Genomic DNA, 14,193 nt, shown 5'->3' on the forward strand with positions numbered 1-14,193 from the left:
CTTCTTCTATTCATAAAAGTCTGAAGTTTAAAATATATCCAGTTTCCAGCTTAATGCCTTTGTATGAAGCTATAATTAAGAGCCAAATTTTTAGGAGGATTGCTGTGTTTGGCAAAAGCTATAAATACAGTAAATACTGGTCACATAAAACTCACATTGACTTTAATAATGCATTAAAATAAATGCTGAGCCAGAGCTTAAAACATTATGCATGATGGGACCTAGAATGAAATCTTTCATTCATAACGCTCACTTGGGCAACCTTGGGCCTACCATATACTCTCTCAACCTAACCTACCTCAAACGCTTGTTATGAGGAGAGAACCACTTATGATGAACCCTCACAGGAGGGGAGAGATAAAAGGGAGATAAACTACTAGAATTAAGTTTTTGCAGAACTGATATTCATGTCAATGTACAAGCTAGAAGTAGAAAACTATTATCTCCTAAATGAGAGTCTACACTGAATAATGCAGTGTGGTATAGTGGGTACAGTGCTGGACTAAGATCTAGGATACCCTGGTCTGAATCCCTGCTCTGCCATGTTTAAACTTGCTATGACCCAGTTACACACTATCAAGCCTAACATATCACATAGGTATGTTATTATGATAAAATGGAGAGAGGAGAACAATGTAAGCTGCACTGGGTTCCCATTGGGAAGAAAGATGAGGTATAAATGCAATAAATAAATAAAAGCAACTAAATAAACTTACCTCCTTCATGTTCTCATTAATGAAACAAGAGCTCCTTTTTCTACGGAGATCAACTGGATGACCCTCAAGGTACAATAGGTTCTGTTTTCTAACATTTTGGGCCTCAGATGCCATACTCTCTAAAATCCCTGTTTCCAAGACAAATGAACAAAAGTTAATGTACATTTACATATTGAAAATCTTTAAAGCTGGCCAATACTGAAAGCCACAATATGTTATTAGCATCCTGGTGGAAATCCACAGAACACAGTAACCACTTAAGTGTACAAAAACGCACACATTAGCTATCTACAGTTCGATGCCTCAGGGATCACAACACTCAACATGAAAATGAGTTTCCCTACCAGTGATGTAGCTCCATGTGAAAATCTGAAGTTTCTACGCTTCCTTGATTTTCAATATTAAGAGTAATATTAATTTCAAAACTTCTATCATAATTTACTACCCTAAAAGTGCAGACGAGGCACCTTACAAAGCAAATATAAAACTAAAAAACCCAAAACACCGATATTAGCATGCTTTATACATTATAATATAAAATCCATAGATAAGTATTACCAGCAATTACTATTTTGAGAGCTCTGTGCTGCTCAAATTATTTGTGTCACTGGGTGAAAAGGGATCTGGTCACATTTAAACAAGTCATGACAACTTAATTTCTTTCAATGAGATTAAAATCTGCCATGAAAACGTTGTGAAAAAACGTCACCCCAGAGTCAAAAATGACTGGTGCTTTACCTTTTTAAAAAACTTTAAGTGGAAGTCACTAATTCTATGAAATTATGTGATTATAGACATTTTTTCTCACAAAAATGTAGTAAGAAACTTTATTGTTATATTATTATGGAAAGTTATTCTGCCCTCTGTTATGGGTTTCCACAAAAGAAGAGCATGAACTCCTTCCCCTGACAGGAATCCAGGTCAATACTATACAGTTCTCCAAACATCAATGCACATACAATACTATCAAAAATACAGGATTTTAAATAGAGGCTAGATGGCTATTTGACAGCAATGCCGATTCTCTGAACTTAGCCATTATCAGAGAGAGGGCAGGAAGGGCCACATCAGTGCTTAGTTCTTGTGGGCCTTTCTTACACACCCAGGGAAATGCTGATCACCGCTTTGGGGCCAGGAAGCAATCTTCTCCAGGCCAGTTTGGCAAAGGATCCTGGAAGGTTGTGGGTTTTTTGCCATCTTCTGGGCACAGAGCAGGGGTCAATGGGGGCGTGGGGTAAGGTAGTTGTGAATTTCTTGCATTGTGCAGGAGGTTGGACTAGATGACCCTGAAGGTCCCTTCCAACTCATGATTCTAAGATTCATCTATTATGCAGACTCTGCAGACTCATCATACATAAAGGGTCAACAATTCAGTGATCAATGTACTCTGATGACCTCCAGGTTAGGTTAGATTATGTAATGTCCTTTATATGAGGCTGTTTTTAAAAATGGTTTGGAAACCAATTTGTCCAAAGGACAGGAAACAGGGATCATAGCACCCCAGAATTGAAAAATATGCACTGGCTACCCATTTGTTTCTGGACACAATTCAAAGTACTTGCCCTTGACTTTAAAACCCTAAATGGCTTGCAGCCAGGGTATCCTTGAGGTACTCAGGACTCAGATTCAGCGAGAACTCACAGGAGCACAGCTCCTCAGCCTTTCTGAGAGTTTCACCTCCACCTTCCCACCCTGTCCATTGAATAGTAGGTGCAGCTGCATAACAATCCCTGGATGAGCTCCACCACCTATTCTTCTACAAAATGACCCCTGGAGGTAGTTGAAGGACCACCTCCTCCAATATTGTCTGGTGGTTAAGATCAGCTCCAGAAGCCCCTGTTCTTGGTGCCTCCACCTTTAGAGGTGAAGCAAGTGGCCAATGCAGACAGTGCTTTTTACAACAGTGACACCTCATTTGTGGAATGTCCATCCCCTTGAGGGTCACTTGTTGCCTCTGTTGCTTTCTTCTGAGACCACACCAATGAGTTTCTGTTCACCCAGACTTCTATTTAAGGAGTTGATCATTTAACAGTATTTTAGTCTAGAAGCTTATTTTAACCTGGTTTGTTTTTATAGTCTATTATGATTAATTTTAATTAATCTTTTTATATTTGTTTTTATTTTGTATTTGTTTTGTAAGCCACCATGGGCAGGATCCTGGTGAGGAGGAATAAAAATTTTCTATCTATCAAAATGCAGTATAGCCTATTATTCTTGTACGGCATATTAGAATGTGGCTAACTTCTCTATATGTTCAGTTAACAGAACCTATTGAATAGTTTATTAAATTTACATTTTTCAACAGTATCACATTCCTGAATCTATTTAAAAGCTCATAAATTTTAGTGAGGACAACTGCACCTCAAATCTTAAGCTCTTCCAGAATCTTCCATCAAATTTTCTGTCTCCCGTATGCTCAATTCATATTAAAGTTGTACTTGATATTCATCAATAATTAGCATACCAAAGGTGTGCAATGAATACAATATTATTCTTCCAATGAATTGACTGTGCTAATTACATTTAAAATTTAACATAAGTAAAATTATAAACATTAGGTTCTCTGTTTATAAAACTAGCATTGTAATTAACTTCCTATCAAGGAAACTGTATCATATAAGGGCTTTTTTTGGAGCAGGAACTCCTTTGCATATTAGGCCACACACCCCTGATGCAGCCAATTCTCCAAGAGCTTATAGGGTTTTTAGTACAGGGCCTACTGTAAGCTCCAGGGGGATTGGCTACATCAGGGGCTTGTGGCCTAATATGCAAAGGAGTTCCTGCTATTAAAAAAACAACAAAACCCCCCCACCTGATCATAACTATTCTATAGGTTGGATCCATCTATGGTTTTTGCTGTGCAAAAAGCAAATAGGTCTCTCTCAACCCCAACGGGCTATGCTGAGAATAATGGGACCTCCATGGACAAAAGCCATGTGAAACAGGGACTAAAATAAAGCGAAGAACAAGGGCTGGATTCAGCTAGCTTCCCCCTCAATCTCACCTACATTTGAAACCGCACACTGATTTCTACCCCACCACTGTGGCAATATAACATGCTTTATCTTTGCTTCTTAATAAAATTGCACATTTTATTGTTAACAATGATTGTCAGAATAAAGCCAGCTTTCATGTGTTACTGGTATAAATGGTATAAAGTTGCTTGAAGAAACTACAGTATTCATGAGAATCTGATAATATATTTGTAGAAAAGAATGTAAAGTGATTACACACATGGAATGGTTGGCATTTTCACCCAACCATCCTGCCTGAAGACTTTACAAAGATATTAAGAATCTAGAGAGAAAGCTGCACAATCTGCCACTTCCAGAACCAAAGCACTAGAGTCATCCTGTTCAGCAAATTAAAAGTTGCTTAGTCAAGCTACTTAGCTCAGCTGAAATCATCAGCTATTATATGAGTAATCTACTGAAGAGCCCTATGACCATCTTAAATTAGCTCTCTGGGATAGAACCCTGAAACGTTTACAGTTGCCCAAGTAGCAAATGAAATGAAGAGAAAAGGCAATTTTAAGTCTGGCTGGGCTAGGGACAATGGCACAAGGGGGCTCCTGCCCTCTCCCTTGTGCTGTTTTCCCCAGGGGCTAGGCAGGGAGAGTAATTTGCTCTTTGGGGAAAGTAAGCCAAGACAGGGTTGCTTGGACCCAACTTGCAAAAAAAAAATATGTAGCTTAGCTCTAATATACACGTATCACAAATAATAAAGAACATCAATTATTTCCTGCACCAAGAGTTCCTGGCTTTCAATAAACCATGTCATTAAAGTGTTGGAGACAGATTTCACAACAAACTGTAATTTGATACAAACCAGGAAGCCTTGACATTTGGCACACAAAGGGAGGAAGAACAGGATATGAAGATTCACTGTGTCATTCTCATAATGAGAGAACCAAAATTCATAATGTATTAATATAGCCACAGTGAAAAACCACATTCACACTAATAACTTCTAATGTGGTATAGTGACTGAATGTTGGTCTGAGAGACCCAGGTTTGAATCCTCATTCTGCCATAGAAGAATGCTTGGTAACCTTGGACTAATGATACATTAGCCTAACCTACCTCACAAGAGTTGTTGTGGGGATAAAATGGAGAAAAGAAGCAATTTGGGGTAAATACTGGGGTATTAATGACCTATAAATGAAAGCAATATGCATTACATCCACAATGGCTTGGTACAGACATAACACTTTTCAATTGACTTATTGCCTCGGAACCATTTCAATCTGGCTGCAGGCTTGGCTTTGGGATAGAGATGGCTTTAAATGCTCTGGTGGATGATCAGTTTACAAATGGATAAAGAGAATATATCACTCCTGATCTTGCTTGATGCACCTGAGGCATGTGATACCAATGAACATGTGATCTCATAGAGATGTTCAGAGCTGAAGATGGGGGTATGCAGAATGGTGTCAAACAGCACAGAGAATGACTGTGAATAATACCGAATCATATGAGTGGAATCTCACAAGGATTATCCTTGATGCTCTTCAATATTTTTGTCTAGCTGCTTAATAAGATCAAGAGATTTACAGTTGTGCATTCCTATGCTAATCATCACACAGCTCTATATTTCTTTAGAAAATCACCAGAAGCTTCTGTCTCCCTCCTGGGCTACAGTCTTGAGACACTGATTGATGGCTGAGAAGGAAAAAGTTAAAACTGAAAACTAGAAAAATTGGAGCTAGATAAGGTGGAAGTTCCCGCTTTCGCGTTGGACTCTAGAGACTATTGAACAAATTTGCCATTTACTGTCATGCTGAAGATCTAGAAATTAATTATGGTAAATGTAAAGTACTCCTCTTTCAGAAGAAAAGGAATCCTCCCTTATACCAATGGCCTTTTGATAATATTAGAATCCAACAAGTGAAGGAATTTATGTATCTGGAAATAGTTTTCACATATAAGTTGAGTTGGTCCTCTCATCAAAAACCCCTGTTGAAGAAAGCAGGACTTTGTACTGAAGGCATCCTCCTAAACCTTTAGGTACTGTGGAAGACAATATATACCCAGGGCAATACAAGTTTTCAACATGAACATTGTCCCTAGAACCTTAGACCTCCCCCTTCCTTCCTAAACTGACCAACACACATCATTCAGGGCCTGGAATCTGCAGCTGTTAAGTCCTATATCAAGAAGAATGTCCAAGAAAAGGATTATTTGAGCACATGCTCTTGTGCTCACAGGGCACTGTAACAAGCTCTTCTGTATTTTTTTGTATTTGTCCACCAACATTGCTCCCTTCCTACGCGTTTTATCTAACTAGCCCAAATTACTCTAGACTAGAGCTTTCTTATTAGCATGATTGAATGTGTGGCCCACTTCTGTAATGAAGGGAAGATTAAGTAAAATTCCTTACTCAGACTGCCACTGTGATTGTCCTCTGAGGAAAATTGGTACTTTATTACTTATTTTGTTGGAGTATCCTCTTTATGCCTTAGATAATATGGAGGTTCTGTTGGCTAGCAAAGGCTATGTTCCAGGTTTGTACTGCCTGCTTTAGGCGGACTTGGGCTGGTTTGTGTTTGGATACTCACTATGGAGCTTTGTGGACTCCTCAGTTCAGCTTTGCTGAATGAGAAGCAAATCAGTGTAGTGGTAAAAAATATATATTTTCTCACCTCTATCAGGCACACAGTTTTGGACTCAGTTGACCAGATCATGCTGATCCATTGTAACCTCAGGGTTAGACTACTGTAACAAACTCTGAGTGGGCTGAAGATAAGTAATGCAAAATGCAGGGGCTATTTTGGAACTTCCAATTTGTTTTTAGACCTGATTCAAGGTACTGGTGTTTACCTTTAAAACCCTTCATGATCTGAGATCAAGATACTTACAAAACCTCATCTCTCTATATCAACCCAGGCAGCAACTGCACTTCTCAGTAGTTCTTACTAAACGTGCCTTCATAAAGGTCTGCACAAACAGCTGTCAAACTCATTTGTTATGAAGGACAGATCTGACATAAATGAGACTTTGTGGGGCCAGGCCATGCATGTCATAAAATGTAATGCCAGGTAGCATTAACTTTATAAAGCACACAAACACAATTAAAGATTATTTTTACTTAAAAGACAAACATACATAAAATTCTTGCGATATTTTGTTTAAAACTGAATGATGGGAATAATGGGATTTGTCAATGCAACTCTTAAAATAAAACATCAAGAAAAGCACAAGAATCACAGCAGAAACTAAACATATAAAATGATCTCAGTCTAGGAAAATGTGAAATGGCTTGGCATAGCAAGCTTCACCACCACCCTGGACTACATAGATTGGCAATGGCTCTCCGGTGTAATATCCCCCTTTGATTGTGGGTTCCCAGGTTAGAGTACTCACGAGACACCAGTTCTCAGGTCCATTCAGCAGAGATAAGTTGGCTCAAGCATCAATTCTTTATTTGTAAGGAGACTCCAGCAAGCAAACTGGCCATGCAAATGCTGGAATACTGAAATACATTGCAGCACAAAATTGCAAGGAACATTTGGAATGGATTTTCCATTAAGGTCTTTGGGCCCAGTCAGACTACTCCCAGAGACCTTAATGGAAAATCCATTCTGCATTTGCTTTGTTTCCTGCTTTAGCAGGCAAAGAAAAGGCAAAAGGAGCTGGGAGTTTCAGCAGCCCCAGAGCTTCAAAAGGTGAAGACAGAAAGCGGAGGAGGGGGGAAAGAGAGCTGCAGACCTGAATAAAGCCCAGGGTGACTGACACCCTGAACTACAGGTTGGGAATGATTAGCTGTTTCAAGAGGGGCCATGAACTGGATGGCATCATGGAGGAGGCTAGATGAACTTCCTCCTTACTAGACCTGGAAGCTGATACAAGACAGAGCTTTTAAAATCAACACATGGTAGGACTCTTGCTGTATTCCTTGATAGAAAGGATTGCTTTATTTTTCTTTTTTAAAAACCATTAATCTCCTTGAGTCCTGGAATGGGGAAAAGTATGATAATATTTAAAAATAAACAGGGATGGCAACTGGGTTTACTATTAAAGAACCACAAATGATGGGTACGCATCTCTTGTGATTTGGGGAAAAACTGAATATTTTGGGCCTTGGCAAATGTTCTTCATTTTTATGAGTCACCCCAAAAAAACACCAGACTTTTCAGCCTTTAAATTAGCATACTTTCTAATAACTGGTACCACAAAACTTAATATTTAATTCTTCATAGTTTCTTATCATTTCATTTAAAGCTATATGGAAAGTGCTGTAGCTTATAAATCAGGATGAGGTAGCCCTGATTGTCACCACAGTGAAAACCTAACCTGTATCCTCCACCTAAATAAGTTTTGTACTTCTGAGAATCACTACCAGGCCCTTACAATAAGTGAGTGCTGATCTAAGTGCCACAATGAAATCTCTAGACACCACTGCACCCTGGCACCTGGGATCAGCCAAGCTGTGTTCGGGGCAGGATGCTGGGCTAGATGGACCACTGGTCTAATCCAACACGGCTATGTTCTTAACTATGTTTCAGTAATATTGGCTGAAGTGCTAGCAGCAGAGGAAGTGAGAGTCACAGCAGATTAAAGTCTCTGCAGCAGTCAAAGAAAAGCGCAGGGAGAAGTGTGCCATAGCATCCAAGCTTATTTATAAGCCTGTCTTTCTTCGTTGCAAACACAAGGCCAACATGTCACAGTTAAGTTTTTCATTGAGAATACACTGTTAAAGATTTTACATATACGCAGACTTTTCAAAGAAATGGATCAAACCAAATTAATCCTCAGACTGCTTCTAGGACAATAAAAGGAACCATCATGAGAGAAAAGACTGCAGAAAATATCTGAAAACTACAAAGCAGTTTAAGTTGTTCCTTTAGCTACTTTTAATGTTCTGGTAGCTTCCTCTTTTCCTATCATCAGGGATCTGAAGCCCTGCTTACCATTGTCTTTCTTATCTGGTAAATCAGAGAGGTCTTTTTGTCACATAATCATTGAAATAAATGAGCCATTAAAGGATAAAAGTAATCCTCTTGCCCTAAAGGTGCTGTTTAACGTTTCAACTGAACTCATAATGACAGATATTTAGATGGGCTTTTAAAAACTATAGCATACCAAATTTGGAGTTCCAAGAGGGGATCCCACCAGCCAATAAAACATTGAGACAAATCTGATGAGATTGTAGCACCAGAAACTCTTGAAACTGCTGTTCAGTAAAGGAGCCAACAAGAGTCTGGGATCGTATTAATGTCTTCAGTGGTAAAGAACTGCTACAGTTAGATTAGACTATTGAAATCAGATCAGTGAGGACAGTATTCAACTGATCAAAAATAATTCCCACTGTTCTGTCAAAAAAGAGAGAAAGAGTTATGTGACTACATCACCCCCTCCTTCCTCAGCCTATCAACACCTGAGACTATTCCATCTAAGACTGACCAGCTCCCTAAGCCATGTAATGATATCAGAAGCACTATTAGCCAAAGGGTCTCAGCTTGAAATATTACATCCAGAACAGACAACCTACTTGAGATAAGAACATTATCTCAGCATACCAAACTCAGGAGGCTTAGGCAGAACTAGAAAATCTACCAAACTCAGGATGTTTAGGCTGAACTAGAAAATCTTCAATTCTACTTTTAGAGGTCTGGATGGTCACTGACTCAGTCTACTCTCTAAGACCCTTATGTGCCTCATCCCTTGCCCTCCCAGAGTGAACTGGGCTTCACAGAGTGAACTGGGACAATATAGTAAGACAATTAGTTCTACTATTTAATTGAATAATCTGTGCATACTTCATACATCTGTGCATACTCAACCCAAGAATACCGCAAAAAATATTGAGTGATCTTCCTACTTTGACTTAAAAAATTTTCTCAGACCACACTGCTGTTGTGAGAATAAACTGATGAAACCACACCCCACCATGCAAGTTGCCCAGAGTTCCCTGGGGGATGTGAGGAATTACCTGCACAAAACTAGAATTAATACACAACAGTAGCAGAACACCTTTATTAAGACTAGTAAGAGTTCAAAGATGCCTGCCATTCAAACCCACTGAAAAGTCCTGGCAAACAAGGAGGCCTTACAGAATGTCCTGAAGATCTCCAAAGAAGGAGCCTGCTTTACCTCTTCTGGGATCCTATTCCACAGAGCAGGAGCCACAGTGGAAAAGGCCCAGGCTCTGGTCAGTGCCAGACTAGCCACCCTAATTGGTGGGACAGCCATTGGATGGCTGCCTGACAACTGTAGTTGGAACATGGATATATAGAAGGAGACGGTTTTTTGAATATGCAGGTTTCAGATCATGAATGGCTTTAAAGGTCATTATAAGCAGCTTGAATTGAAATGAGAAACAGACTGGCACCAATATAGTTGTTTCAAAATGGGTAACATGTTCCCAGCAGCTATCCCCTGAAAGTTGTGAGGCTATTACATTCTGGATCAGTTGGAGCTTCTAAGTTGTCTTCAAGGGCAGCCCCACATAGTGTGTTGATGCAATCCAGCCATGAAATTACACAAACATGGATCAGCATGGTCAGATTACCTGAGTCTTGGTATGAGAGAGTTGGAGAATGAGATGCAGATGATAGAAGGTGTTCCTGGCCACCATAACCACTTGCTTTTCAAACATCCAGGGCCCATGAGCACCTCCAAGCTCTTAAGCTGCCCTGAAAAAGCCAACATCACTCCCTCTAGGACAAATGGATTCTAGAGCACCAGTCTTTCTGACCAGCATTACCTCTTTCTTTTCTGGATTCAGCTTCAGCTTGTTCTTCCTTAACAACATGACCATAGCCTCAAAGCACTGGTTCAGAACCAAGACTGATGATCTGGAGGCTTGGATAAATAAACTGGTTGCATTTGCTTGGATTAAAGTGCTTGAACTCAATGTGCATCTTAACCTGTTTATAATATTTAACTGGAGTGCGCCTGCGAGAGGGAGATAAATGGCTAATTACATGAGGGAGCAATTCTGACCCATCTTGAAGGAGACTGTTTGGCAGCTCCTTTAAAAACCTTCCTTAGAGCCAGATGGCTTTAATATCCATCTATTGTTTGCACTAGATATTTTAAAGCGGTGATGGCTGCTCTGCTCAACTTCAGGCCATATAGGATGACCCTAATCATCTATTATCTATCTGAATCTGGCTTGCAACTGGATTGGCCCTGAAACAGACTTGGTAACCCCAAAGGATGCCTTGTACTGTCAGAATGACTGGGGGAATACCTGATCTCTCTTATTGTCCTTCTGTAATAGCAACCACAATATTCTTCTGGATTATCAGTCTGGATCAAGGATTCTGGATTCTCTTGCAATCATGTTCTACAAAGCCGTTCTTTCAAAGATTTTTAATGTCTATGAAAAAGCACTAGATCAAGTGCCATCAATATAGTGATGTCAAGTTACCCTTTTCCTTTCTGTCCAAGTCAGGAGAATCAAGCTATGAGTAAATAAGCACCTGAAGTTAGTAAAAGACTGGAGGAGAACAAATAAACAAAAATTCAGTTTCGATATGGCTGTTTTGCTGACCTATGGTTTAATTCACCAGTTTACAATAGTATAGCAGTTACAATCTTTCCTGGCCAAAGTCATTAATGTACTTGTCATAACTTCTCTTTTAATTTGTGTGTAATACTGCCACCAGGAATTTAATTCCAAGCACTTTATTTAATGTTCCCCATTGAATTGTGCCCAAGCTTTAAGGCTTCTTTGTTGGTCTATATGACCCTGAGGATAAGACTTATAATTTAATATCATAGGACTCCTGGTTAATATGAAACAAAATACAACCTTACTTATACAATAAGCATATTGTTTTCAAGATGTTTATAGCTCAATTTATAGCTCAAAGGGGGTGGGTGGGGGGTGGGCTCCCTCTGGGAATCCTACCCCCCCAGGGAAAGTGCATGCGCAATACATAGCCTCTCCTCTCCCGGTGTAGTGAACGCCGCGTGGTCACTGTCTGGCTATGCCTGGCAGATGGTCACTGCAATGGCCTCTCCTGCATTACTGCATCCGTAGCAACACCTTCTCGCTGGTCCCCCCCGTTTTCACAGAGTTTGCTACGTCATGGTGCGACCGAATTGTCCGGCGGTATAACCGGATGGGCAGGCTGGGCCCACCAACCCCGTCAGCCTAAGAGAAGGAAAACTCTAACATCAAACCCGGGCAGATAGAGCTCGTTAATGTAACACCTACCACCTGGAGGACTCACTGCCGGTGTCCCGGCTTACTGGGCCATGGCAGATGACCCCCAGGTGAAAGGGTGGAGCCAGTACCGCGCACACTGCGCTTCACCTAAAAAATTCCTCTGCGCAGGCCTGAAGGGCATATCCACACACACAACCCACAACGTATCAAGTCCTGCAGCGATAGGCAAGGGGCGAAACGGCAGGTGGAAGGTGCCACTGGAAGCCGCAGTCCCGATCCTGCATGTAGGCGGTTCAGGATATTGGTCGCCTGATGCTAACCCGGAGATGAAAGCATCTTTCGGCAGCACCCTGAACGACCAAGCAGCCTTATCTAGGGACAGCACTGCTTGCTCCACACGGAGAGGGGCCTAGAAAAGGTGGCCTAAACAAAGCTCGTCTCCCCCACCCCAGTTGGCTAGCCGCGGTCAACGGGCATCCTTACTTGCGGTCGAAAAATAACAACAAAGAAAAGGCATGCACCTGCCTCACAAAGTGTGCAAAGACTAAAGCTTGCGTGTTGGAACATCAGAACCATGCTTGACACAGTAGGCAGTGGACGCCCTGAACGACGCTCTGCTCTAGTTGCCCATGAACTTCTCATGTTGAATATCGACATAGCAGCTCTCAGTGAGGTCCGTTTCCCTGAGGAAGGTAGTCTTCAAGAACACGGTGCTGGCTATACCCTCTACTGGTCGGGTAAGTCAAAGGCTGAGAGCCGCCTTTCTGGCGTTGGCTTCATGGTCAGGAACTCCATTGCCTCCAAACTCGAAAACCTTCCAACAAGTCACTCAGATCGCATCATGTCCATGCGCCTCCCACTTCAAAACAAGCAGCATGCAACACTCTTCAGTGTGTATGCCCCAACCCTTCAAGCAGATCCTGCAGAAAAGAACAAGTTCTATGCTGATCTACGCAACCTCGTACGGAAGACCCCTACAGAGGACAAGGTGATCATCCTTGGCGACTTCAATGCCAGAGTAGGTAAAGACTCAGAAGCCTGGAAAGGAGTACTTGGCAAACACGGCATTGGCAACTGCAATGACAACGGGCGCCTCCTGCTAGAATTCTGCATGGAGCACCAGCTCACCATCACCAACACTATCTTCCAGCAGAAGAACAGTCTGAAGACAACCTGGATGCACCCACGGTCCAAGCATTGGCACCTTATCGACTACATTCTGGTGCGCCAGAGAGACCTTCGAGATGTCTTACACACCCGAGTAATGCCCAGCGCAGAATGTCATACGGATCATCGTCTTGTACGCTGCAATCTCCGTCTTCACTTTAAACCCACACCCAGGAGAGGAGGTATCCCTCGGAGGAAGTTTCAGGTTGGCAGCCTCCAGTCAGCCGAAGTTAAAGCTGCCTTCCAGGCAAAACTCCAGTCAAGAATTGAGGACCTCAGTTGCCCCACAGACCCTTCTCCAGAAGCACTCTGGGAACACCTAAAAACTACCGTCCTGCAGATCTCTGAAGAAGTCCTCGGGTTCTCCACAAGGAAGAACAAGGACTGGTTTGATGAGATCAAGAGATCCAAGAATTACTGGCGAAAAAGAGATCTGCCTACCAAGCACATCTTGCTCAGCCCTCCTGTCCTGGGAAAAAAGCAACCTTTCGCGCTGCATGTAGCAACCTCCAGTGCAAGCTTCGAGACATTCAGAACGAGTGGTGGACCAAGCTTGCAGAGAGAACCCAGCTGTGTGCAGACACTGGTGATTTAAGAGGGTTCTACGAAGCCCTGAAGGCAGTATATGGTCCATCATATCAGGCTCAGAGTCCCTTGCATAGTGCAGACGGCCAAGTGCTCCTCACAGACAAGGCATCCATACTGAACCGGTGGTCGGAGTATTTTCAGGTTCTCTTCAGTGCCAACCGCGTAGTTCAAGATTCAGCAATCCACCTCACCCCACTTCAACCGGTGAAAACAGAGTTGGATGAGATCCCCACCCTAGAAGAGACTGTTAAAGCCATCAAGCAACTGAAAAGTGGCAAGGCAGCAGGAGTTGATGGAATTCCACCAGAGATCTGGAAGCATGGGGGCACAGTACTACATAGCTCACTTCACAAAGTACTTGTCACCTGCTGGGAACAAGGCAAATTACCACAGGACTTTCGCGATGCAATCATCATCACCCTATACAAGAACAAAGGGGAAAAGTCAGACTGCTCCAACTACCGGGGGATAACCCTGCTCTCCATCGCAGGCAAAATCCTTGCCAGAATACTCCTGAACAGACTGGTGCCCACCATTGCAGAAGAACTCCTCCCAGAGAGCCAGTGCGGCTTCAGAGCTAACAGGAGCACCACCGACATGGTAT

General features: G+C 41.9%; 1 protein-coding gene across 1 annotated transcript in view; it reads right to left on the reverse strand.

Annotated features, from left to right (window-relative positions):
- The window catches only part of KATNBL1 (katanin regulatory subunit B1 like 1), a 42,508-nt gene that overhangs the window by 21,413 nt on the left and 6,902 nt on the right, over positions 1–14,193 (reverse strand). Inside the window, exon 2 of the mRNA XM_060261062.1 lies at positions 717–844. Within this exon, the coding sequence (XP_060117045.1) occupies positions 717–830 (114 nt within the window). The 5' untranslated portion in view covers positions 831–844. The remainder of the gene's footprint in view (positions 1–716; positions 845–14,193) is intronic.

Source organism: Heteronotia binoei, chromosome 21 (assembly GCF_032191835.1).
Source record: "Heteronotia binoei isolate CCM8104 ecotype False Entrance Well chromosome 21, APGP_CSIRO_Hbin_v1, whole genome shotgun sequence".
NCBI classification, from domain to species: domain Eukaryota; kingdom Metazoa; phylum Chordata; class Lepidosauria; order Squamata; family Gekkonidae; genus Heteronotia; species Heteronotia binoei.